Below are 27,773 nucleotides of genomic sequence, written 5' to 3'. Positions count from 1 at the left end.
CGATGGCAGCCTTTTTTGATCTCATTTAGATGTGATTACAATTTCTTGAATTTTAAGGGTCGATGTTCATTATATTTTGCAGTTGGTTTCGATTGTTAGTCATTTAAATATAAATTGAAAGTTGGTGGATTAAATTATTCAGGTAAGGATTTTTGAAAATATACTAAGTGCGTTTCGAAAACATAACATCTTTTGACTTTAAGCAGGACTGTGTTTAAATTTTTTATTGTTATACTTCAAGTTAATTATGTGATAATTTTGTTCGAATAATGAAATCGGAATAGTATGCAAATATATACTCAGTTTTAAAAAATGTGTTGTGAAGAAATACAATGGAATGATATCTAAAAAAATTAAGGTAAGAATTGAAAAACGGATTATAAAACGTCTTTAAAAATTTAATATGGAAATGAGATAATATTAATAAATATATTAAAGATTTGTTAACATAATTTATGATGTCAGGAATTATATGTGTGGGATTTACTTACAGCTCTATATTATGAGCATTATGTGAATGAAATAAAAAAAAATGAAATTTTAGTGTACATTGCTAGTTTGGTACAGCCTTCAAACGCTATGAATACCTTGTTAAAAATAATTTTTCATTTTCCAAAACTAGATAACTTTGTCACCAAATTTTGTTAATGAACATAATAAAATGGAGTCAAAAAAATATTTTATTGCGAAAAAATGAAAAGAACCAGTTGCACATGTCAATGATTGCTTGACAAGTACCTGTTGTTTACAATTAATAAAAAGTTTTTAAACTTTTTTATTTACATATGATTTTTAAAATGTAATGTGTAGTCATATAAACTGCAAGAGTAGCGTGAATTCGTTATCGTGTCAAGTGAGTTTTGGAACATTAACACACTTTAATCGTAGTTACCCAAGCTCTAATCTAAGAACGCAATTCTAATAACTTCAAAAACTCGTGGAAGAAGCTGCTTTAATAATATATTTGCTCTGCTAACAAGAAATTCAAAAGATGTAATAAATTTTGCTTTGCACTAGATATGTATGTGTATATATATATATATATATATATATATATATATATATATTTGTTTGAAACGTGTAGGTGAGCTGAAATTCTATGATGAATGATATGGGTAAGGTTTCTTCTGATTCGTAGTGAATTATAGGTATAAAAGGATCTTTTACGTCAAAGAATGGAAACATCTTAAAAAACATTCAAAAACATAGTTCAGATTGATGTGTTTTATTTCTTAAAACGAATAGATAGAAACTTAATAGCTCTTGTACGCTTGGTGTATAAAATATGTATCTTAAGTTACTATAAAGTGGCGATTACATTTTCAATACAAAGAACAGACGTCAAAAAAAAATACACATTTTCTTCCACGTTAATATATAGCAACAGTTTCATTAAAGCTTTGATTCTATACTCTAATGGTTAGCATAAAAATCTTAATTGCGAACTAAGAATTTTTAAGCTAACATATGGTATTACTAACATTTTAGTCGCTATTAGATACGAGTGAGAGTCATAATATAGAATGCAACTTAATCTCTCAATTTAGTGATATTCTGACATGACAACTATTGCCCCGTTAATTCATTTTATTTCATTATACAGTATGACCTCGATTAATGCAAGTGATAGAATTCAAGGGTGTTGCAATAATCGAGGTGGTTACAATAATTGAGGTGGTTGCAATAATCGAGTTTAGTTTGTTTAATACATTTAAAATTTAATTTAAATTTAAGAGGCATTAACATTAAGTTAATATGAATACTTATTTTTATTTATAACAACATAATTGCAATCATACTCTATAATAATAACTTGTTATTTCAGCTTGCTTTTTATTGCAATTAAGATTCATTGTAACTGCTGTGTTAAAGATTAAAAGGCTGTGTTAATGATTTTTTAGACTTTTATTATTACTTTTGTAAGAGGTATGGAATTTTCTCAGCCCATTGAATGTATGTCTTAAGTGCATTTATTGCCACGTTATTTTTAATTAAAAATGTAATGACACTGTCCTCAGTTCCCAAGTCTGAATCGATGTCAAGTTGTATAGCAAGAGACACATTTTCCATAGAAAATTTGGTCACCCACTCATCTATTTCTTGTTGAGAAATAACATTATCTGGAATAATTTTATGATTTCATAATATTCTTATACACTAAGAGTGTATTTGCAAATTCTTATGCCTGACAAATAACTGACAAATAAAATATTTAGAGTTCAAGAGCGGAAAATAATTAGCAAAAGTTGTATTCTGCGCGGTAGTCAATTTTCAAATTTGCAATATCAAACATAATACAGGGAAAATTTAAGAGATTGCAATAAGCGAGGAGTTGCGATATTCGAGGGTTGCATTAATCGAGGTCATACTTATTTTTAGTTTCTTGAAATTAAAAGACAAAGAAGTACTAAATTGGACTAAACAAAATTGTTGGGACACCTTATGTAAAAACCAATTTAAAAAAAATTATTTAAGGCAACAATTGATTTCAATTCGCAGATATCTGCAGCAGACATGTACCCCTAAACAAACACCATGTTCGACAAACAGCAGAATTATTTTTTTTTTTAGTTCGGTGTTTAGTTTCCTCCAACTCGTTTGGCGGCTGTTGGATCGAGAAATATGAAATTTTTTTCATCCGATAAGATTACATTATTCCAAAAGTCGATTAGCTTGTTTAAGTACTCATTTACATAGGTTAAAGATTTTGAGATAAACGGTTTTTGTCTAGCAAAATGGTTGTAATTTTTTCATGCATATAATTGCCAAACACTCGCTTAACCTCAGCTGCGATCTCTGTTGAAGATATTTTTGGGTTGACATTCAACTTCCTTATTTTATTGCGTTCACGGTTGCTGTCTCCTAAGTGCTTTGCATTTCGCAATGATGTCGGCCCCTTGGAGCGCTGCACAATATCGACAATTGATGTAGGAAGAACCTATCCATCATTTTCTCCAATATCGGCATAAGATTTGCCTTGATTGTGCAAATATAGAATTATTTTTCGCTGATATTCGGTAGTTTCTTTATATTTTACTGCTCATTTGGTTTAAAACGGATCAAGTTTTTTAATGTTATTAGGCGTTGTAACGTTTTTTACTAGAAACTCAACCACCATGTTATTTATAATGTAGAAATAACTGGTCTGTACAGCAAAAAATATTCAGACCGATAAAATTATGTTAAAATAGGATCTGACAAATGCTGTGATAAATGTTATGTTAAAATATGTTGTGTTAGAACCTAAGCGTGCCAATAATTTTGTTCAGCGCAATTTAGTATTTTTTTTGGTGTTTTAATTTTAATAAATTGAATACAGTATATATAATATAATGAAATGCAATGAATTTAATTGCAAATTAAGTATTTTATCTAAAAAATTTTTTATTAATTAGAAATCGGTGCATAACGGGGTAAAAACAGTGCTAAAGTTCAATATGTTTGCTGTGCCAATAATTATGTTCGTCCACTGTATGTGTTATTAAGACGTCAATATAAATTCAAAATCTATGTAAAGAGTAATAAGCTTTAACAAACAAATAATCTGCATGAAATTTTTATTTATTTATACATTTATTGTTTTTTGTTTTGGTATTTTTTTTTTGTTTTGGTATTTTTTTTTTTGTTTTGGTATTTTTTTTTGTTTTGGTATTTTTTTTTGTTTGGTATTTTTTTTTTGTTTGGTTTTGGTATTTTTTTTTTGTTTGATTTGGGTATTTTTTTTTTGTGTGGTTCTGGAATTTTTTTTTTGTTTGGTTTTGGTATTTTTTTTTTTGGTTATTTTGATATTGTCTAGTAAACAAAGTAAAATTTATGGATTGTTCTTGATTTTTTATAAAGGAATTTCATGTATTAAATGAAATTAAGAAAAATATAAGAAGGAAAGATTATAATGAATCTTATTAGTTAAAATTTAAAATTTAATTAAATCAAATTAATAAATCAGATTTAATTGCAAAAATGTGTTGGAAATAAGAGCATACATACAGTGTTGTGCATAACAAAAGCAACCAAAATCAGCGCATGAAATAAATAAGTTTTTTGTCTACTTTTTACTTTTCATTCAAAAACTTAAATACAGAGTTTTATTTGTTATTGTATTAGGTATTATAAAAAAACAACAAAATCTACAATTCTTCATAACGGGTTAAATAATTGACAACAATAGCAACTGAGACAAGATCAATGCTGGATCTATGACCAAAGTGCATTCTAACAAGATATTTTTTTGATTTTTTGCTATTTTATGCTGTGATTTATTGTTTTAAGCAAATTAGAACATAAAAACAGAATAGTTCAATATTAAATCAGGTAATGGAAGCACGTTTTTATCATGGCTCGTGACACGTATACTTTGAAGTTTAAAGAAGCAAGAATTGAAAAATGTTTAAAAGGCAGTGCTGAAATAAAATAGCCAAAATATTTAAAATTAATATGTTTATTGTTTCGTAGCTTACAAAAAAATATAATTTGACAAAATACCGTTAAAACGGTTTATTTGGGTGAACCCCCTTGTAAGATTACTCATAGAATTGATCGAAACATCATATGAATTGCAAAAAAAAACCATTCATTTAGTCGAAAAAGATCGTAGATGAGCTTAAACTATATGTGGACTCTAGTATTGTACGCAGGCGTACTCTCGAAGCAGGTTTCAAAAGTTACAGACCAGTCAAAAAACCAATGTTAACTTAAAAGCATTTGCAAAAGAACTAGATTTTTTGTTTTGTTTTAATTAATATTAATATGAATTAATTTTAATATTAATTTTGAACGATATCACTTAAATTGAATACTTGTTAAAAGGAAAACAGTTTTTCTCAGCAATAAATCGAAATTAAATATCTCTAATTCTGATAATTCTGATTTGGGCGTGCTTCTCAGGATTTAGATTTGGACCTTTTCATGAAATTCATCAAATAATAGCCCAAAATGTGTACAGAAGAATATTAGAAAGCTATTTGGTACCCCATGGCGGATGAGAAATGCCACTCCGACGGTTATATCAGTACGATAACGACCCAAAACACACCTTAAAGCTGATAAAAGAATGGATTTGGAAAAATGGAATTCCAATTTTAGATTACCCGGCCCAAATGCTTGATTTGAATTCAATTGAGAACATTTTGGTATTCTCAAACGTCGCTTTGGGGATCGTAAAGTTCCCAAATGTTTGAGGCCATGAAAGAGGAATGGTATAAAATTCCAAATAGTTTTATTAACAATTTAATATCACCTATGACCCCTAGATGTGCCCAAGTAATAAAAAGCAAAGGGCTTTATACAAAATTTAGAAAAATAATACAAAAATTTAATATAATAAATAAAGTTGCTATTGTTCTGCACAGTCGCATTTCGAAATATCTCATTATTTTTGTGAATTATTTAATCCATTATGAAGAATTGTAGATTTTGTTGTTTTTTTATAATAGCTAATATAAATAACAAATAAAACTCTATATTCAAGTTTTTGAATGAAAAGTAAAAAGTAGACAAAAAACTTATTTATTTGATGTGCAAATTTTGGTTGCTTAAGTTATGCACAACACTGTATATTTGAAAGGTAGCAATATTAATATATTTTGCGAATATCCACAATTTAAGTAATTACAGGACATTCTAACTTCCAAATTGTTAACACTTAATTGTCGAATCAGCTGTTGCCTGTTTATTTACGTATTCTGTTCTGCTCAAATTAATGGAATCACAATATCTATTTGAAAATTTAACACTTTAGCATTTTAGACAAAGTTTAGCACACTAAGTTAAAATATAAAAATAAATGTAATCGAATACAAATTGTTGCCTTAAATCGAAAAAAAATATATTGCATTTAAATGTGCGTGTGAATTAAAATATGGACTTTTTATATCTTCTAATAAATTACTTAAATTAGTACTACGGTGTAAATTATAAGGCATTTTATTGCCTTATATAATAATTGAGTTTTTATCACTAATTTAAATACGCAATTTAAGTGTGACCTTGATATCAATATGTTTTACTACTGCACAAAACTTAATATATGCAACTTGACAACTATAAACTTGACAAATTCATCAAGTATTGACAATTAGTTAAAATTTTTTTTAAGCAAAAAGCTTTCTGCTATTCTGGGCAAATCTTGACTAATTTCAAAGCTCTGGTAACTAGTGCTTTTCACCACAATATTATGAAGTGTTTTACATATAAAAATCAAAAGTACTGTATCGCCTAGGTATTATATTCATATCAAGCCTCATTACTTTAATTTTTCTAATTCGTTATTTGCTATTTAGAATTTTACCATGCATATAGACATCTTAAGACTAGTGTTATATTTTTACAATACTTTAATTAATAATAATGAAGTCATTAATAATTCCATTTAGAATTTTATTGTAATTATTAATTTTATTATACTACTGTTATATTCTTGCAGTACTTTAATAAATAACTATCAATTCAGTAATTATAGTGTTCTCGTTAAGGTTTGGATTAAGACTGGTTTTTATTTATTTAATTATAATTTACAAGCTAACTTAACTTTTATTCAAATTATAGTCTCTTATTTTCTACTACTATACAAAGCTTATTCTATTTATATGAAAGCATAAACTTTACAGCATGCCTCCTAAGATGATAACTAAGATGATACACATAAGTAAAATATACAATATAATTGTAATTCATTTTAAAATTATATTATTATATATTATAAATTATATAATAATAATTATGAAATATTTATTAAAAAATTATTATTAAAATATAAAAATACAAAATACTATATGTTTATTTCTAATAATTAATCTTAATGCTATGTTCTTACAGACATAAGCAACCACTATCTAAATTCACATACTTAGTCGCACCCTCCCCCATAGTAGTGACGGCTGACTCTAGATTTGGGCTTGATTGGTCAACAGCCAATCACTGTTAAATTTATTTGTAGTTGAGTTATTTTGCATAGCACTACCACTATAACTCATCATATGGTCGACGTGGCGCTTAATCACAATATTAGTTCGTTGGCGTAAACGTTCTTTAATTATCGCTTCCTGTCATCCTACTTTATTTGGATCTAAATAATCTTGGTGTGATTTCTGTAAAAACAATCTCTCTATAACCCCTGTAGTTTTGAAAGTGACTAACTTGAGTAAAAACTCACTAAAGGTGGTTTTAGTAAATCGAATCGTGTTTTCATTTCCCTACCTAACATAAGTTTAGCTGGAGACTTTCCTGTTGTACAATGTTTCACAGTACGATAATCTGTTAAACAGAAATCTGAAATTTTTGCCCATTTGAAGTATGCATCGACTACAACTAAAAAGTAAACATTCCTCACTGGTCCGGCGAAATCAATCTGAATACACGACCATACTGAACTAGACATTTGCCACGGAATTAATGGACTTTTCTTTAGACTAGGCTGTATATTTTTACATGGAATACAGCTATTGAATCTTTATCTATATTATGCCAACAAACATAGGACCTTGCCAAATCCTTTGCCTTTACAATGGCTAAATGAGATGCATGTAATTCTTTTAAAATATGGTTTTTTAATGTTTGAGGTATTACGCTTCTAAAACCCCATAATATGCATCCGCACTCGATTGAAAGCTCTACATATTTAGTTTGTAAAGGCAAAAACATTTTGTTTTTCAATAAATGTGACTTCCTAGTTTCAATAGCGGTTTTTACTTTCGCTAAACAAGGGTTGTGAGCAGTTTCTTTCGCAATTACTCTGAAATCTAAACTTAAGACGTGTGCGAATTGTTCTAATTTCATGCAAAACTAAATGGGATTTTCCTTGCAATTTTTTGTACTGCACACATTTAGCAAAAAATTGAAAAAAGTGTTCGAGTTGATTTTGACAGCTAATATTTATATCAATGAATTTTCAGAATTATGCAAACGTCAAAAACTTCAATAACAATATTGACAAGTCAATGAAAAAGCAATTCCCTTAGTTTTTTGGAAGCAGCCACTATAATAAAATTTTATCAAATAAATGTTTATAATATTAAATAAAAGTAATAAAATTTTTAGAAAGTATATACAAAATTAATTGCAAATATCATTAAATGATGAAAAATACATGGAAATTTCGGTTAAAAGTTTTTAATAGAATTATTTTTTTATTGTCAGTTTCTATATTTTGATTCACTTAAATTCAATTTTTTTTTTATTAAACATCTTATGGAAATATTGAAATAGCTGGCAACCCTGGCAATTTTTCTATTTAGGCTCGATTTAGTCACGTTGAAAATATTTTAAATACCAACATTTCATTACATTATAGATTTTTCTATTTAGGCTCGATTTAGTCACGTTGAAAATATGTATTTTAAATACCAACATTTCATTACATTATCGACACAATTAAAAATTAATTCCTCGCACATGGTCTTAGTTCATTGTTTTTGGTTGCAAAATTTGTGTGACTTTTTTTTATCCCTATCTACAGAAGAAGGTGTAGCTTGGGGTAGACGAGAAATGTTATCTGTGAAACTTTCTAACTCCTTGAAATATTCGATGGTATAGTCAAACCCAGATAATATCAAAGCCCATTGCTAAATAAGAGCCGCTGACATTACTGACAGTCCCTTGTTTTTATCAAAAATTGATAAAAGTGGCATATAATGAGTTTGCAAAACAAACTTATTTCCAAGCAGATAGAGTCGCAATTTAACACTATGGCTAGTGCCTCCTTTTGAATAGCATTATAATTTCGCTCAGCTGTCGAAAGCGTTTAAGATACGAAAGGGACATTTATACGGCTATAGGGACATTTGACGTATCCGTTTGTAAAATAATAGGATTACTGTGGTCTAAAGAAGGTAGGAATCTATCTGATGTAATTTCTTTTTTAAGATTTTCATAGACATAATAACACGATTTTGTCCACTTATTTTGTCCCTTTTTTAACAATGCATTGCATATAACGCCTCTATAATTTCAGCAAACTTAGCAATAAATTTGGAGTTGTAATTAACTAATCCAATTAATATGCGAACTTCAGAAAAATTACTGGGTATTGGACATTAACGACTGCTAAAATCCTATCTTGGTTTTTGGACATACCATTTTTTATTAATATCAAAACCTAAATAGGACATTGTTTTCTGAAAGAAAACACACTTATTAGCGTTTAAACGCACTCTCTAATCTTTTTAAAACTTTTTCGATGCAGTCACTATGTTCTGCAATAGTATCTCCTGATATAAGAATATCATCCAGGTAATATCCATCCAGGTAACAACATTAGGTACACCACGCAATGCGTTTTCTATAGTTTTTTGAAAAATCACGGCGACACTAATTGGTAATCTTAAAAATGCCTAAATGTGTACTACATGCGCATAAACGTTGGGACTCTTCTATTAATGCACGCATTTGACAAATTAAGCTTGATGTAGAACTGTTCTTTAAGTGAAGCAAATAGTTCTTCGACCTTAGGTAACGGATATTACACATGCAACAAGTGCTTATTAATGGTCGACTTATAGTCGCCATAAATGCGTAATTCACTGTTAGCCTTGAACACTGGTACTAGTGGCGTACTCCAATCTGAATCTTCTATTAATTTTAGAACACCCTACTTTACAAAATCCTGAATCTGCCTTTCGATTTCTTTACGCCAAGCCAATGGTACTAGCCTAGGTTTACAAAAAACAGGTTTTGCATCGTTTTTAAGACCCAGCTTAACTTATGCACATTGTGCGTCCCTAACCCTTTAATAGACTCAATGTGCTTATTTGCATTTCAAAAAGTGACAAAATTACTACCAAAAACAGGGCGAACTTAATTAGAAGTATTAATGTTTATTGAAATTCCCTTTTGACAGTAATGAACAAGCTGTTCTAGAATACTCTGCATCGATGACGAAAGGAGGTGGTGAGTTTGGATGATACTTATCATCTACACTAAAAATTAAAAAATTACTAGTATCTGAATTATTTATTAAATCAGAACTAGAGCACTGAAAGTGTGTGCAGCCTTGGCTACTTGTGGATAAACACGATTAGTCATCGCTTCTTATTTGACAGGCACGAGTTCTACGTCTGCCACTTGCAGTCCAACCAAATTATATACGGACTATAAACTAATTAAATAAAATTCGATTATTTCCTAAGAACACTGATGAAGGGTACTTGGTAATACTCGAAACAGCGTTGTATGGTCAGCCAAATTTCAATAAAAATTAAAATAAATTTTTGTGTTTGTCCTTTGTTTCTTTCTTTGCTATTCGAAAAACCCTCTAAATTTTAAATAAAGTTTCTTTGATTCACTCATTTTTATACACATGTTGATTTTTGTAAGAATTTGTTTTAAAAAATTTTAATTTTTTTGCTTTTTTACAGAAATTAAGCACTGATGAAGTTCTAAAAAAACAGAACGAAATATATGCTGAAGATTTTTAAATAAAAGCTTTTTCATTTGGTTTGTCTGCTAGCCGATAAACAATTTTATATCTTAATTCATTATTATTTACAATACTTATGGTTTTTTTTTTTTTAACAAACGCTAGCCACAACTTTTGCGTTTGCAATTTTTAAATTTGCAGCTACTAGTGAGGCTCCTTCACCCACAATGCTTACAGTTCTGCCGTTGTTTTTTATTGCCGCTGTTTGCATTCTTGCTATGCAAGCAAGTTCTATTCTTATACGCACCGTTAGTACCCTTGATATGCAAATTTCGTTTGAAAAGAGCATTGATGTGAAAGCATCATTTGTTGTTGGAACGTCTTGTTTTTTGCTTCTGTAACTATTGCAATTCTTAAAGCACGTTCAATGGTTAAACTCTCCTTTTTTTTGCACAATATTTCAAAAGTTCTAACATCTGAAGCTGTTACGATCTTGTTTAGAACAAAAGAATCCAATTGTGCTCCGAATTTGCAATTTCTTGCAATTTTCTTTAAATATGCAAACCACTCAGAATTTGTTTGCCCTTTAAGGAGCTGAGTTAGAGGTAGGTAGCGTAAGAAATTAACTCAACGCAAAATACACAACCAACCAAACCTGTGTATTTGATAGGAACGAAATAAACAAAAGCGGCAAACTTAGAAACAAAATAGAAAAATCAAATTCAATTAGGTTTTGAAATTAAGCAAATTTAAAAATTGTGCTTAGTTGCTCGCGAAACCTTGCTGAGGGTGGATGCGCTGCAATAAGATGCGGATTGTTTATTATAATGAGTTGATGAAAAAAATATGAACTGTTGTTTGTTTGAGGTAAAATGTTGATGATTTTTTTTTTCTAAAATATATTTTTTACATTACTTTATTGATATTGCTGAATATTGATTGTATTTCCTCATAGCGGAAATAATCAGCAGAAAATATTTCAATGAATTTATTTTATTAATAATATTTTCACAATAGTTAATTATAATTAATTATTTTATAATATCTTATATATTGATCAATAAGCAATAAAAATATGAGAAATACTTATTTATTATTAATAAAAAATATTAAAAATACAATTTTAAAATATATAATACAATAATACAAAAATGTTCAGATATGCAATATAATAGATATTAGTCATATATAAAAATATTTTTAATTATTTCATTAAAAAAATTTTTTTGTGCAAAAATAATATATAAATTCACTGCACTTGCGGACAAACAACTACCGGTTGAAACTTTTAAAGTTTACAATTGTTGATAAAACAACACATAAATGGTAAATAGTTTTTTTTTCTTTTCAATTTAAGCATATGTGATGTCACTAACAATATTTGTCTTCAATTTTAAATAATATAGTTTCGGGATTGTTTTACGTGCACATTTTGAAAATGTTTTGTTTACATGTTCAAATGTAAATAAAATCAGCTGCTTACTTAATCGATTAACAAAGTTTTAATTTAAAGTGAAATTTTCATTTCTGCTTAATTTCTTGCATTACTTACCGTCTAACTCAGCCTTTATTGCGAGCAGTATCAAAAAGTTTTTGTCGCTCACGAAAAATAATCACAGGTTTAGAAAAATGACTTTTCAAAAGTATGCACAATAGAGCATTCGTTTTGGCTGAAGGCAGAACCGGATTACAGATGTCCCGTAGCCTCCATTTCTGTTTTTTAATAGGACCGATCGTTTAATTTTGTCGTCCTGACATGCCATTTCAATAAAATGGGAGTCTGAAATCTCCACTCAGTCACGCCAACTGTCCATCTGCGGCCTGAACTCCCGCGAACCTGAAGTAGTCGTAGTAGTAATACAAACATTTTCATTTTGCGCCATAATTATTGAACAAATTAATGATTTTTAATTAATAATTTAATTCAATAATAATAATTTAGTTGATTTTTAAATCCTCGTCGCCAATATTAGTGTTCACGTTAAGGTTTAGATTGAGATTGGTTTTTATTTATTTAATTGTAATTTACAAGCTGACTTAACTATTATTCAAATTATGCTCTCTTATTTTCTACTCTTATACAAAGCTTATTCTATTTATATAAAATCTTAAACGCAACAGTAATTATACTGTACTGAATTTTATTATGCATGCAAATAACAATAAAAAATGTTCGTAAATAGTATATATTTTATTTGTCAAGAGCATTTGTCATCTTGACAATTTATCAACAAAAGAGTTTTTTATTTACAACACAAAATACCAAAACCTTGACAAAATAAGTAAGATGGTAAATAATTGTTCATACTTGACAAATGTGTCAAGTTCACAGAATAAGTCCCTTAATATACATTAACATATAAATAAAGCTTCATATTCTTATACTCTTGTTAGTAGCATCTTATTAATTAATACATACATACATATATACACAAAATTATTATTTTTTTCCACATTTTAATTTCCGTGTAATTAAAAGCACACTAGTACTATAATTATTAATTTGTTCAAATTCCAACTGCGTATATCACGGGTTGAGAGCTAGGCTCTTGGTAACCTAAATTGTTAACGATTTTATACCCATTTTGTTATTCGAGTTAAAGAGATGAACGGCACTACCGGAGTCGAAAATTGAGCTTGCGAATTGTTCTTCGATATTTTGGTTCAAGTTTTTGGAACATAGTACTTGCGTGATCGTTTTTATTGGCAATAAAATCATATAGTAGTGTTAAAAAATAACTTCTGTTTTATTGTCGTTATAAATGGCGGCAACTAGTCGATTTTGGATTGCAGTGCGTAACCTCAGTCTTTTGAGTCTTCTGAAGTGCACAAGAACGATAGAATTGTTTGGTTCGCACGCTCAACCTGACCATTTGAATAAGATGTACGTACGTCAGTGTACCGTTGTTCTTGAATATGCTTTAAATTGGATCGCAGTAAATATTGTTCTACAATTACGATTATCATACGTAAACAAAAGCATTGGATTAGTCGTAGAAATTTTGGAAAATAGTTGCAGTCTTAATAATGCATACAGCTTTAACTATTAGAAATTTTGTCAAAGTATCAAAAGTGACTAAAGCTTCTCAGTTACTACTCATGATAAATTGTCCAAGCTTTTCATCCTTGAAAGTTATCGTAACAGCACATTTCGGTGAACCCGACATTTGATTTGATGCGTTCAATAGCCTTATCAGTTGCGAAATGTCCCATATTATCTTGGCATGATTAAGTCTCCATCACTCTCCATCGTAATGTTACAGTACGACGGATTTCAGACTATTGAGGGTACGGCGATAAATTCGATGATTCTAAAGTTGTATTCGATGATTTTTTTAATTGCATTGACTGAGCGTATGGCTTCTATGTTTGTAACATGTAAATAATCTTGATGTTTTACCAAGAGCCGTGAGATTATAACTATAATACCTACATTTAGTTTTTACACAGTCGTGACTGTAATGAAACAATTATTGTCAAAGTTTTCTATTTATCGATTGCTGCACTATGTTATCACATAATCCAAGCAACGGACTTGTGCCAAGTATTTCAATCAATTTCACGAATGCTTTTTGATGCTTAGTTTTCTTATATATATCCGAACTATATAAAACATCGTTCTCGTTCTACGTTTCGAAACAATCTCTATTTTATTATAGTTACATATTCAGAAAATAGTATTCTTAAGTCTATCTTTGAAAAACAGCTACTTATCCAAATAATATTCGATTATATTCGTAGTGGCCACCAATAGTTCCGAAGACGGTGTACTGTTTAGAGTATTCTACAATTTGTATTTGATATTATTCCATACGGAAATCTAGCATAGTAAAATATTTATTTTTGGTAAGTCAATCAATTTGTTCTTCTATATTTGGCTTAACTTCGAAATTTTGTTCTGCTCTTCTATTATAATACAATTACCATCCTGACAGAATAATCATTAAGAAAAAGTAATCTTGGTAAATAACCCATAATATACCACTATAAGATAACTTTCGATGTATTGTACTTATTTGAGTCCATTTCTACAATCACATTTACTTTAGAGGTACATTCATGGTGAATTTTAACATTAGTTCTGGCAATTTTACATCGTGTTAAAGTCTATTACGTTTGTTTTGACCTATAATTTGAAAAGCGTGTAAACGGGAGTGATGTGTCCGAAGTTATTATGACATGAAGACTTTGTTGGATATTGTTGCGATCCATAAAAGATAAAATTATGCTGTGAAATACATCACGAAGGCATCGTTAATGGAGTTAAAATATTTTTACTTAGAAAATTGGCGATAATGACTTGGAATGCACAGTATTTTTACTTTACATAGAACATAAATAATTAAATATATCACATATTTTTAATTATTTTTAATATATCACATATTTTTAATTATTTCAGGTAATTGAAGGTGGTTAAAATTTTCACCTTGCTCAGTAAATGCAATATGGAGTCAGAAGAGTCAAGACCAGGTTGTTCGGAAAGCAATTCCTCTACGAATTCGTATAATTCTCAAATACCAGTGACCATGCAATTAAATTTAAATGATGACATAAATTCTGTCAAAGAAAATCAGAAAGGCTGCAATATTACAGAAATTGAAGATCAAGTAAATATGCATAGGCTCTTATCACCAAATTATCTAAATTCACCAGTAGCCGACTCAATAAAAAATTTTGAAAATGCTTTATCGTCCGAAAATGACAACCAATTAAACACTTGTAACAATGAACTTTGTTTACCACAAAACCAAACAAAGTCATCAACTGCTTACTTACATAGTTCTATAAATACATTTGCGTTTTTAAAACGGGGTCGCAAACTTGAAAATCAAGATATTAAAGGTGATGTATATATAAATCATGAGGACCTAAGTGATGTGAGCGATACGGAAAACGATAAAAAAGACTCGGTGTTTAATACTGATGAAGACTTAACTCATGTAGACAATTCTCCATCTAAAATGACTACTGACCCCACTGATGGAATTATGGTGGACTTACGTGAAAAACTCAGCAAAGATAAAAAGCAAAATCAAATTCAAGTATGTAGTAAACAATATATAATTATTTTTAAAGTTTTTAATATTAATGATTTTAGAATTCTTATATAAACAATATAATGAATCATCGAGACGTCGAAAACTTGAATGGGAAAACGGGCATAAATGAATCCTTAGAAGATTTTGTAAAATCTCATGATGAAGATACTTTAGATTTTGAAGCAGAAGAGGGCGAGTGTCAAGAACATAAAGATGGAACGTTTGTAGATATAACAGAGAATTTGGACTCTTTAAAACCGAATAAAACTCATAAAAAATTGACCGAGAAAATTGTGAACCAAGATGAATTAGAAGAAGGTGAAGTATCGGATGATGAAGAAAAACGGCCCGAAGAAGTTGAACCAAAACCGGTTTGCCGGTTTTACACACGAGGTCAATGTACATGGGGAATGAGTTGTAGATTTCTTCATCCTGGCGTAACAGATAAAGGCAATTATACAATGTTTGATTTAGTTCGTCCAATTTCTTTACCACAAGCAAATGTTGCTGCGGTCCGCAATAATTATACACATACAAATGATTATACTGACTATCGATCAGAACGTGTTTCAACGCTCACACGTGCTAATTTGCATAATATATCTGCATTGTACTCTTCTCCCCATGATCCAAGAGCGCTTGCTTCTGATGGACCAGTTGTTGTAGAAAGTGCATGGGAACGTGGACTTAGAACAGCTAAGGAGATGATGCGTAAAGCTAGTAAACGTAAAGAACAAGATACGGATTTTGAAGATAAAAAAATGAATTTAACACTCTCACCAGATGACTTAGAAAAGGACCCTTATTATGCTAAAGAAAGGGGGTCTCCTGTAGAGGAAAGTTTTGTATTTAACCAATAAGTCAAATGCCTTATTATTTTTATTGCAGGTTATGAAAACTTATAATCGTCATGGTATCTATAATGAAGTTAGTGTATACAATTCATTAGAACGTTTTAGTCGACCACCAATATCATCATTAGATGATATTGATACTTACGGTCGTACATCACGTTATAGAGAATTGCCTCCACATCGTATGCCGCACTATGAAGACGAAAGACGTGTTCGTCCTACCCGCGAAGTAATAGTTCAGCGTGTGGAATCTGTTACTCGTGCAGATGAATGGAATGATCCATGGATGCGAAAAAAATCTCCAGGAGGCACATCACGAGATCGAAATGACAAAAGACGCAGAGAACGTAGCTATAGTACCAACTCGTCTTATTCAAGTTCAACTAGTTCTCAATCAGAAAGTAGCTCCGATTCCAGTCGATCAACAAGTCCTTTAAAGGAAAGAAGATATAATAGTTTTCAAAAATCACCATCTTTGAATCGAAGATATGGTGTACGAAATATACATTCACCTAATTCCGTAAGAAGATCTAGGCGTTCTATGAGTAAGTACTTAATTTATCCAGATTTATATATAAATCTTATATATTATTTCCGATTAATATAATTAAAAAAAAAATTTGCCCCATTAAAACATGTTTTTGATGTTTTCGGAGGTAAATTGAAATTATACTAAAGAAATAGAACAAAATTCTGTTCTCAAAACTATATTTTATAGCAATTTTGGTTAAATACTATTTTGACAAAAGCTTTCTTTAAATTTATTTCTGCATTTATTGTTATCTCCTATGGTAAATAAATGTATTTTCGGTACAAAACTTTGTATTTTTAAAATTTTAAACGCAGGAACGCAATTTCGTAATGTTGTTGTTTTTTCTATTCATACTTTTCAACGAGTGTCAAACTAAAAAAACTAAGGAGAAGGTACTTAATATAGGGTCATGATGTTATATAGATATATAAATATAGATACAGAGGTCGGTATGCCGAGGGGCAATCTGATTTCTACCTGGTTTAAGTAACAACTAAACACTGATGTTTTCATTTTGTGGAAAATATTCCTTTATTAAAAGACTTAGTAATAAGCCAGCAAACGCATCAGGAACTTCGTCGTTTTCAACTGCCGGATAACTGAGGTCTATATTTGGTTGCGCCTGAAGAAATAGTGTTTTAACTATTAGGTCAATGAAACACGGTTCCAACGGCTGCGTTGCTGTCGGGCCTTTTAGAAAAGCCATTACCACTTTGTACGGTTTTCCCAATGGGTCAATACCTGCATGTTCTTGAAGTGTCTCAAAAGCGCGTCTTTTCCTTGTTTGTATGGCTTTCTTAAGCCGTCGCCTATGCTTTTTGGAATTCTCTTGCCACACTTTATACGGTTGATTATGCCTCAATCTCTGCAGCGCTCTTCGTGCTCTGTTGCACTACTGTCGTAGATCAGCGATTTCTTCCGTTCACTAGGTGTTCATACTGGTTTGCGGCTTGTTTTTCTCATCGATGCGTGTCGTATGCTGCTTTTAAACACCTTGTAATGCCAGTTGTCATATCTGTAGCGGTGTTTTCTGAGGTTTTGCTATCTTTCCATATTTGAAGGATCATTTCACTGTCAAACTTGCGCCATTTCCAGCTCCTAGTTTGCGCTGTTTTTAATTGCTTTTTTATTTTGCTTTTTGCTCCTGTTCCGCATCTCTATAACAATAGACAGATGGGCGCTATTCGTGCAAAAATCACCTACCTTCCATGTGATATCACAGACTATTGAGTTATGTACGAATGTCAGGTCTACTGCTAATCTTTTTCAAAGGTATGTTGTCCATTGTTCAACAATACGAGATCAATCGTAGTAAAGCATTTTTTGATTTGTTGTTTTACTATCCCATGCAGCGTTCCATGCGTTAAAGTGTCCGCAAACAATTGCGGGGCATAGCTCTGCGACACATACTTCTTTTACAATTTCTGACGTCAAGACTTCGAATTCTCTTAGCTCCAATCTAGGGGTGTATAGCAAGAAAAGTAGTATATTTCATCTTCCAAGAAAAGTAGTATACTGCATCTTTTTTTGTCCGTATTTTGTCTTCATGAGACCGTATTTTGTCTTCATGAGTCTCCCTCGTAGATTACTACCAAGAACACTAAATACAAGATGACTTCTCAAGAAGAAATTGTTTTTGATTTCTCTCTATAGTTCACATTTCTTATTTACGTAATGCTACATGTGCGAAGGTAGCATTAATCAATGCTCGGAGTTTCCAACAACAATTTGCCTTAGTTAACCAACACAATAGACAAGAGGCACCACCACATCTATTCTTCATTGTTATTGCACACTTACTGTATGATTTCGTACGCAATAGTAGGTGAAGAAATATTTCTGAAGTTTATGCATAGTCTTTGTGTTTGTATATTTTTCCTAAAATATATAGTATGACTGGCTTTGTGTGCATGCAATGCACAAGTAGTTTCAAATTATTAAAAATTTGATTTTTGATGAAATTTTATTCTGATCTCATACAAATATATGAGGTTTGCATATTATGAGGTTAGTTAGCACCGGCAGTAGTACAGTACTATGCCCTATAGTAGCAATGATGTGATGTATATTAATATAAACATCATATTGTTTTTTAAAATATTTTATTATAAAAGTTCAAAACATCAAGTTAAAAGCATTGCATTTATTCTTAAATCTAATCTTACATGATAACTTATACAATTTACGACCTATTTCCAATAATTATTATTAACTTATCACTAAAGGCACGGCTTGCATGCCGTTTAAAAATTTTATATACACCTGAATTTATATTATCATGAACGTAACATTAACATGAACTTCAAACCGGTTACCGATAGATGAGAGGAGGAAGAGAGTATGATGTGAGTTCATGAATTTCAAGCAACGAAATTTGCTTCGTTTTTTCAGCTTAACACGCATATATATTTATTGTTATGTTTACGTTTACCTTTTCATTCTGAATACTTTTAAATTCTTTTACTCCTATGAATGTAAGATATGATACGAGCGTAGCTTATGATTAAACGGTTCCTACCTCCTCTTATATACATTTGCAAATTTCATGTTTAAACAATTATACCTTATCACAAAAAGCAATTACAATATTAAAACATATATATATTTTAATCAGTAATTTGATTAATTCAAACGAAGAAAAGGTTTTTGTATTGATGTAAGATATATATTTTAAAACAATGTAAATGTTTAACTGAATTCTGACTACGCACGGTGCTAAAATATTTCCAAAAGAAAATATAGCAAAACACAAAAACAAAGGTAAACAAATATTAAACTCTTTCTCTTCAACTAAATATGCATACATTTTATATGAAATTTACAAGCAAAAGCAAAAATAGAGAACAAACACAAAGCGTTCCTCTTGATGGACCTAATGTTTTTGGAAAAAATTTTTTCATAAGCTCAGTTGAGAAATCCTCTTGTATTTAGTGTTCTTTCTACTACCCTTTATGTTCCAGATAGCAGCTTTGCCAGTTGGGTCAGAAATTCTTTCTCTTCCAATTAGATTGCGATATTGCTCACTTATTATTGTAAGTTCGAAGTTCTGTTCCACCAACCGTTTGTTGTAATATGTCCTGTGCAGTGCTGCAGTGATTGAGGTTTAGCTGAACGTATTTTATTTATCTTTTTTTTTATCGCCTCGATGAGATCTTCGATGAGAATTTGTATTGTGATCGTATGTGTTTTCGTTGCCAGTTTAGCTGTTTACTGTAGCACACCTTCTGTTACGGATTGAAACTGGACAGCATTCTCAGGTGTACGTTTGACTTCCAGCATTAACTAATTTTTTGCCGTTCGCCTTAACGCTTTCACCAAGTGGTTTAATTGCTTTGTCAGCTTTTATTTTCTTTAGTATATCTGCATATAAAATATTTGTTGCTGCAGTATGATCAGCGCATCTGGTTTGGGTCGAGTTTTGTGGGTCTGCCTCAATTTTTTTTTCCTTTGGTTTCACTTTTGACCATGTTGATTGTTCTTCTTTTGTATTAGTATAAGTTTTCTCTTTTCGTTTTGCTACAGTAATGACCACTGGTGGCAATTTAATTTGTCAACGTTTAATTATTGGTGCCATATCAAGTCTTACCCTTATCCTTTTAGCTGGTGTTACATCCTTTATAATTTTACGCCTTCTATTTTGTTGCTCCGTCACTTTAAGCCATGGTGACGTTTGAGACGATGCGTGATTTCTTATTGACGTTTTAGATTGCATAAAGTTCGTAGAGAACTTTAATGTTTTCAATTGCATCTCTCCTTGGTTAATGGATAGAGTGCCCCTTTCCACCATTTTCTTTAAGCATGTCAACCAATGTCTGATTTTTCGCTGTAGAACCTATTTGTTCTTTTTTTAAATCTCTCTCTCTCTCTGCTCGACTATTGCGTAGTTGAATTGGCTGTGATGGATTTATCATACTTCTCTTTTGAAATGGACTTACTACCTCACTGATATCTACATTTGTGCTTTGGTTTTTGTTACTGCTGTATTGTGTGTGTTTATTGTTTGACGAATATATTCAGGAACAGGTGTACCCTCGGGGATAATACCCCTACTGTAACTCCCTGAGGCCGGACGTACAGTTTGATGATCTCAGAATTTGCACAGACCAGCGCTCGCCCATAGCAATGCAGTCTTTTACTCGTGTATCTAATTCACACTTCCTTACCTAGGTCCGAAGCGGCTGGTTTGTATTGTCTGACATAACATGTACTTCGGCAGAGCAAGCTCACATTACTCCTTTCGGTTCTCTAACTAATAAACCATTGCGTCTCAAGGACCTGCATAGGCCGCAATAGAACGACCTATTGCTTTGGAAGTGCTCAGCAAAGTTTTTTTGTGTTTGCCCCATGAGCTACCTGCGAGAGCTTGTAACACGTCGTTACAAGCGGCCAAATGTCGTTGAATATCCCTCAATGGAACAGGTGTGTGTTCGTTTGACATATGTCGTGTATAAGTGTGTTTCGGTGTAGTCAAGTTCTTCTAGCCGTGTAAGCACTGGCAATATGACAGGATATTATATTGCTGGCGAAGGTGATATAAATTGCGAACTTTTCTAAAGGATATATTCCTAAAGCATCACTATCATATTTAGTGAGATTAAAGTTGATCTTGTAAATTGTATTAACACCAACTTAAAATATATATGATACGGAATTCCCATGAGAGTTTTAATTTTAATTTTACCAGTCATTTCAAATTATTATTGATTTCGATAGCAAAACAAGTTGAAATCAAGAAGATTTGTATGGCAATTTTAACAACTAAATATAATTAAATCGTGATTTGTACAAAATCAAGTTGATTTTAACTTGTTGGACTGTTCATATTAGTACAGTATTGTTATTAGCTTATGCTGTTGTGAATAGTTTTAGCAAATGAATACAAAATGAAAAAAACTGTTATTTATCACATTTTTTTTTTGAAATTGGTTAAAAAGTGTGGACATATGAAAAATCTGACAAATTATTAAATTACAGTGTACGTCGTGTGAATCGATTTGTGTTTTTTGGTTTCAGATATCAGTTTAAAATTTTAAACAGCTAAAAATACAATCAAAATTCTCGTGTGAATTCATTGTATCTGCTCTAATATTGAAAGACAACTTTAAAAAATGTCAATATAATTAATACTTTTATTTCTTTTAGTAGCTTTTCGATCATTTTGTTTTCTTTTTTTGATCATAATTATTGTTTTTAATATCTGAATAATTTATTTCTTCTGAATTAAAGTTGTGTGAATTCAAGATTTTTATGTGTATTGACTGTGGTTAAATTTATTTTAAATATTGTATATAACTGTACATATTTTTTAATATCGGAATTTTATATTAGGCTTACAACATTCTCCAACTGCCAGGCGAGGTCATCATATATCATTATCTCCAGCTCTAATAAAAACAAATGCACATAGTCCCTCACACAAGCGAAAAAAATCATCACCTATTGCAAAAAAATACGTTAATATCAAATCAAAAACTAAACGAAAAAATACTGGTACATCTTCTGGAACAGGTAAGTTTGTTTTTATTATTCTTCAGTAACATTTCTTTATAATAATTTATTTGAATTTTGTACAGGTTCTTCTGACTCTAGTGGTTCTGATTCAGATTCAGAATCTGGGTCATCATCTTCAGATAGCTCTTCATGCTCAGTAGATCAAAGATTAGTTATAAAACAAAAATTAACTAAAAATAGAAAATCTATTAAAAAAGGTAAACTTTTCCATCAAAAATTTGAATTTACAATTAAAATAATTTTTTTTACATCAGTTCTCACAAAAAAAAGGTCTCCAATTTCCATTGAAATAAAAAAGCAGAATGCTGTTGGAACTTCAGCTTTAATATCGCCAACAAATTCAATATCATCAGAGAAGGGACTGAAAAAATCACGTCGTGAAGAACTCCTGAAACAACTACGAGCTGTTGAAGATGCGATTGCAAAGAAAAGATTAAAACTAACCTGATTGAACAAGTATAAATTCAATAATAAACTACATAGGACAGACTAATTTGTTTTGTTAAAAATATACTTGTCAATGGCATTTAATAAAGTATTTATATTATGTATTAATGAATGTGTCTTTTAAAATACAATTGATATTAATTTCCATTTAATTAAATCAAATAATTACCATATTTTTAGGGGTCTTACTTATTTTCCATTTAAATTATGTATTTATTAGTTTCTAAACAGTTAGTAATGGCTTTCAGTCAGATATTATAAACGGTGATTGCAATGCTAAAAATAAACATTGGGAATCAAGACTAAAAACAAAGCGTTTACACCTCGAGAAATATAAAGACGTCGGTGGCTTTCAGAAAAAGTATGTACGTTGGCTTTAATGCCAGTCGAGATTAGTAATAAAATGTCAAGAAATCGAGATATATAAATGATCTATGGTTGTGTTGTACTTTCTACCGATGTGTCAGTATAATGTTTCCAAAAATACTTACAGAAACTAGGTATATCTTGATATCAGCTGATCTTACAATAATTACTAAAGGTGTTAACTTAAGACCTCTAAAGTAAGAAAGCAGATTCCCCAATAATTTTTTCGATTTAAATGAAATAAATTATTTATAAGTCTGAATGATATTTTGATAATGAAGTAGTCTAAAACGAAATTTACGCAGAATATTTAAAATGTACCTGGAAATAGTACACTAAGGCCAGATATTGTCCAAAATAGAAAAAGGTATCCATACAACATTATGATATTTAATAATGTTATCGGGCACTACCAAAAAAAATTAATCTTATTCTATTTACAACTTCAACCTCTTAATAAAGGGAGTAATAAAGTGCCTTTAACCTGTGCCACATTAAGACCATGGTCTATCATGTTATATCACATGTTCCTCGAGGTAAACCTGTTTTTAATCTAGTGATAAAACTCGACCGTTTAAAGACGCAGTAATAGTCTTTAAATGGAGCCTTTCGGATAACTGGTGCCCGCCGAAGGAACATCAGAATGACATAATGACAGGTAAAGAAACAACTGCGTTGGTACAACATAGTACAGACCAAATATAAAGTCGACCTAGATAACAACAATAAGAGATGGAAATGGAAAAACCCACAACAAAAGATTGACTCTAGAGAGCCTCCACGTCCTGAAAAACATACAGTCAACATCAAAATAAAGTGTACAGTATTTTACAAAATTTTTTTTTGCTTTCTTCCAATAGTTTAAATAGTGGTTGCCAATAATATTTTAATTTTTTTTTAAACCTTAAAACCTTTTTAAACCTTTAAACTTGAAAGAAATGTTAATTTGATTTACCTCAAAAAAAGCAATACAACAAAAACTCCAGATTTATTGCGTCAAAATAAAGTGAACAGTAATGAATTTAATAAATAATAAGCTAAAAACTTCACACTTTCATTCAGCTAATTTTGGTGTCACTTTCAGTCAAATGTTCTGCAATTCATCCTACAATACAGATTTCTGAGAGTCTGATAGTTATGCTTTTTTTTTTGCGAATTTGCCTGTCCAGATGTTCCCATAAATGTTCAATGCGATTAAGATCCGGTGATTGTGGGGATGGTCCAATTGTTTTAGTGTATGGTACAGCAGGAGTTCCTTATGCTGGAAAATCCAGCATAAAATAAATAGACACAGCAGCGATCCAGTTTTCCGACACTTCGACGCTAGCCTGGTGAATTTCCTTTTAAAATATTAAGCTAATCCATTTTGCAAGTTGTATTGTCAATAAACACCAATTTACCCACTCCACTTGCCGCCATACACGCTCACACCATCACTGAAGCCCCACTGTGGTTTACTGTAGACACTGTTTTTTTCTTGACATCAATCAAAAAAATTATAAAAAAAATTTCAATTATAATAATTTATTACTAATATTTTTAATGTCATCATTAAATATGGACATTTTCCGAGTAAAAGAAAACATTGTACATATTGATTCATAAATTACGTAAAAATTCTATAAGTTTTATCATATAGATTCTCTCGCATCTCTAAACTTCTCGAGAAAAAACTTCTTTTAAAACTGTCGCAGTTGGGTCGTTATACTAGGCGTAGACTTTTTAAAAGCAGCGGATGCTACCTTACGGTGCGGAAACTCAGTTATCGCCTTCCAAAATTAAGACCAACGAGACAAAGTAAACCAATATCAGCATTCTACATGAAATCAAATCACAGGAGGTACAGGTGGAAAACTTTGTATGATACCAACCATTGTAAGTTCATCGAAGCTGTCCATAGTATACCTCCGGAAGAGGAATGTGTCGAACCTAGTAGAATCAAACCCAGAGCAAAGGACTTACGAACGAGGAGAAAAAATACTTGGCTGCAGTTCCAATAGAGGCCGATATAATAGATTTTTCAGAGCAAGAATTAGCTAAGTTCAAAATTGTGAAGGGAGTCAATACATTAGCTTACTATTCTATAACCATGACCGATAATCAGCCGATTAAACAAAGATATTATTTACGAAATCCGGTGGAGCTGCTACAAAACGACCACATCGAACCCTCGAGGAGCGCGTATAGTGCTCCTATCGTACTGGTGAAGAAGAAAAACGGTAAGTGGCGACAGTGTGTTGATTATCGGCAGCGGATAATGTAACTATTCACCAACAGAAAAGGCATAGCTATAATATAGGGCATTTGAAAGATGCTTCTGTACTTGAAGGGGTGTCGCTTCACGGTTATTACAGATCACCTGTCTTTGAAATGTTTGAACTCGACTGACAGTTCTTCGGTGCGAATTGCACGCTGGACTGGAATACAGTTTAAATATTCAATATTGTGTTATGTAGGCCTAAGAAAAGGATTTAACTGTTATCATAAGTGTTCAAAAATAAAGGAAAAATAATACCTGCGAGGTCCCACGCTGTCCAAGTCACATCTTGCAACACCTAATTATATGTTTATACAGTCAGTGTTTTTTTTCTTTCTGCTTTTCCTATGTGAATGTGTCCATAGAGTCTCCACCAGATCAGATCACTTTTAGAATTGTTTTGTTTTTTTAAATATACCTACTTTTAGCAATGAGGTATTTATATATAAAATAACATATGCACTTTTGGTTATTATTTATCTTATTTCTTACTGATTTATTTCTTGTTTTTTTGTTTTGGTTGCTTATCACTGCAATTTAAATTTTCAATATGCATATCAATGGAAATAAAGAAATAGTAAATAAAGAATGTAAATGTAAAGCTTTTGTTTTTTTTTTGTTTTGAGCTGTGCAAATTGAGGCGAATTCCACTAAAAGCTTCACTGAAATTTGACTTAGTGAGAGGAAATGGTATTGCCAAATAGGAATAATCAACATAAATACAAAAGGCAAGTCATAGTTTTGTGGAAATAAAAGTAAAGTGAGCTTTTTAATAGTTCATTCACCCCAAGATAGGTAATCAAAACTAAAACAACGCCAGCCAAAACAAGCAAAAACAATCCGCGAGAAAAAATTTAGTAACAGGAAAGTGGTGAAAAGTTCTAAAGAACCTTCGGCGGTAAATACAAAATTAAGAGGACCATGAACGTTATAGAAGGATTTTCAGTTAGGCGGACTGGCTATAAAAGACCTAGCAGAGGGTTGGTTCAGTCTCTTTTTCTTGTGCATAAAGGTTGTTGTGCGTGGCGGGTGATTTTAAATTGCTTAATTCAAAGTGACTTATTCAGTGACTTATTCAGTTATTCACTGAAAGTAAAAATAAAAGAAATCTTTTAAAATTTTTTTAAATAAATTTGTGAAGAAAGCCCAAATCGTTAAAGAAAAAAAATTATAATAATAAAACAAAAGTAAATTAAAGATCAAAAATTATGTAAGTACCACAGACAAAAATGGCTCAAATGAGCCATCAGAGAAAAATTCACTTAAACAAAAAGAAAATATATATATAAATCAAAAATAAATTATGTAAAAAGAAAAAGTGAGCATACAAAAAAAAGAAAAAATCAAAAATTTAAATTAAGAAAAAAAAGTAAGAACTTTCCGTTATTTTGTGTCAGTAAAGATTTAATAAATGCAGGCATTTATAAGAACGGAAAATAAATATTGACTTAATTATAAACAATAAAGTATTAGTGTTGCTGTAAAGCTAGACTTACTTTGTATAGTGACAAAGAAGCTTTATTAAAATTTAGAAGGGTTTTCGAATAACAAAGAAAGAAATAAAGGACAAACACAAAAATTTATTTTTAATTTTATTGAAATTTAGCTGACCATACAACGCTGTTTCGAGTATTGCCAAGTACTCTTCATCAGTGGTCTTTGGAAATAATCGAATTTTATTTAATTAGTTTATAGTCCGTATATAATTTGTTTGGACTGCAAGTGCCAGGCTTAGAACTCGTGCCTGTCAAATTAGAAGCGATGACTAATCGTGTTCAATGTATCTAATTAATCTTTGGGTTCGAATTGCTTAAATTTTATTTTTTTTGCTTTTTTTTCTTTCATTTTTTTTTTATTGTTTTTTTTCTTTCATATTTTTTTATTGTTAATTTCAAAAAGTTTCTTATAGACATTGACCTATATACATTACTTGAGTATTATTATTATAGTCATGAAAATATGTAAAAATATGACTTTTGGTTAAAATATATAAAAAAACCAAAAAGGAAAAAAATATTGTAATTTTTTTATTATCATACATCAAATATAGAATAAAGATATTGTTGAAATATTTATATACTTATATATATTTACATTGCAATTTTCTTTTATTATTTTTTTTATTATTATATTTTTTTAATTGTATTGAATTGTATTTAATTGTATATATTTAATTGTATTTATAGAAAAAAATATATTGGAATTATTTATATTGTTTTATTCCTATAACTATTATCAATAATAAGAAGAAAAAAATAATAAAAAAAAATGTTAACCTAGTTGAATTATATAAAAATTAATTTTTTTTTATTTTTTTGGTTTTGTTTTACGAAGTCGTTGAGCAATTCTTCTGTATTTACTCAAGTTGCAGTTAAATTTCCTAGTATCACTGAAATCATTATGACGTTTTAAA

At 30.4% G+C, this 27,773-nt stretch overlaps 1 protein-coding gene across 4 annotated transcripts; it reads left to right on the top strand.

Annotated features, from left to right (window-relative positions):
- The first annotated feature begins 6 nt into the window (after positions 1 to 6).
- On the top strand, positions 7 to 22,820 carry LOC119667047 (zinc finger CCCH domain-containing protein 18-like). 4 transcript variants are annotated; one of them, XM_038076344.1, is made up of 8 exons: positions 7 to 142; positions 242 to 358; positions 14,754 to 15,396; positions 15,453 to 16,229; positions 16,282 to 16,792; positions 22,108 to 22,287; positions 22,353 to 22,487; positions 22,542 to 22,820. In XM_038076344.1, the coding sequence occupies exons 3-8, from the start codon at positions 14,800 to 14,802 to the stop codon at positions 22,736 to 22,738; spliced, it is 2,397 nt and encodes a 798-aa protein (XP_037932272.1). In that variant the 5' UTR covers positions 7 to 142; positions 242 to 358; positions 14,754 to 14,799; the 3' UTR covers positions 22,739 to 22,820. The 4 variants fall into 4 exon arrangements, with proteins under 4 accessions (XP_037932272.1, XP_037932280.1, XP_037932260.1 ...); XM_038076352.1 differs by lacking the exon at positions 242 to 358 and having other exon boundaries at positions 22,545 to 22,820; XM_038076332.1 differs by lacking the exon at positions 242 to 358.
- The last annotated feature ends 4,953 nt before the right edge of the window (positions 22,821 to 27,773 follow it).

This window comes from Teleopsis dalmanni, chromosome 1 (genome assembly GCF_002237135.1).
Source record: "Teleopsis dalmanni isolate 2A chromosome 1, ASM223713v2, whole genome shotgun sequence".
Taxonomy (NCBI): Eukaryota; Metazoa; Arthropoda; class Insecta; order Diptera; family Diopsidae; genus Teleopsis; species Teleopsis dalmanni.
This window is presented reverse-complemented; position numbering and strand designations above follow the sequence as displayed.

Excerpts from the sequence above, each read along its gene's own strand:
- LOC119667047 (XM_038076332.1), top strand. The coding sequence starts at position 14,800 with ATGGAGTCAGAAGAGTCAAGACCAGGTTGTTCGGAAAGCAATTCCTCT. Across the intron at positions 15,397-15,452 it reads AAAAGCAAAATCAAATTCAA|AATTCTTATATAAACAATAT; the intron begins GTATGTAGTAAA and ends TAATGATTTTAG. Across the intron at positions 16,793-22,107 it reads AAGATCTAGGCGTTCTATGA|GCTTACAACATTCTCCAACT; the intron begins GTAAGTACTTAA and ends ATTTTATATTAG.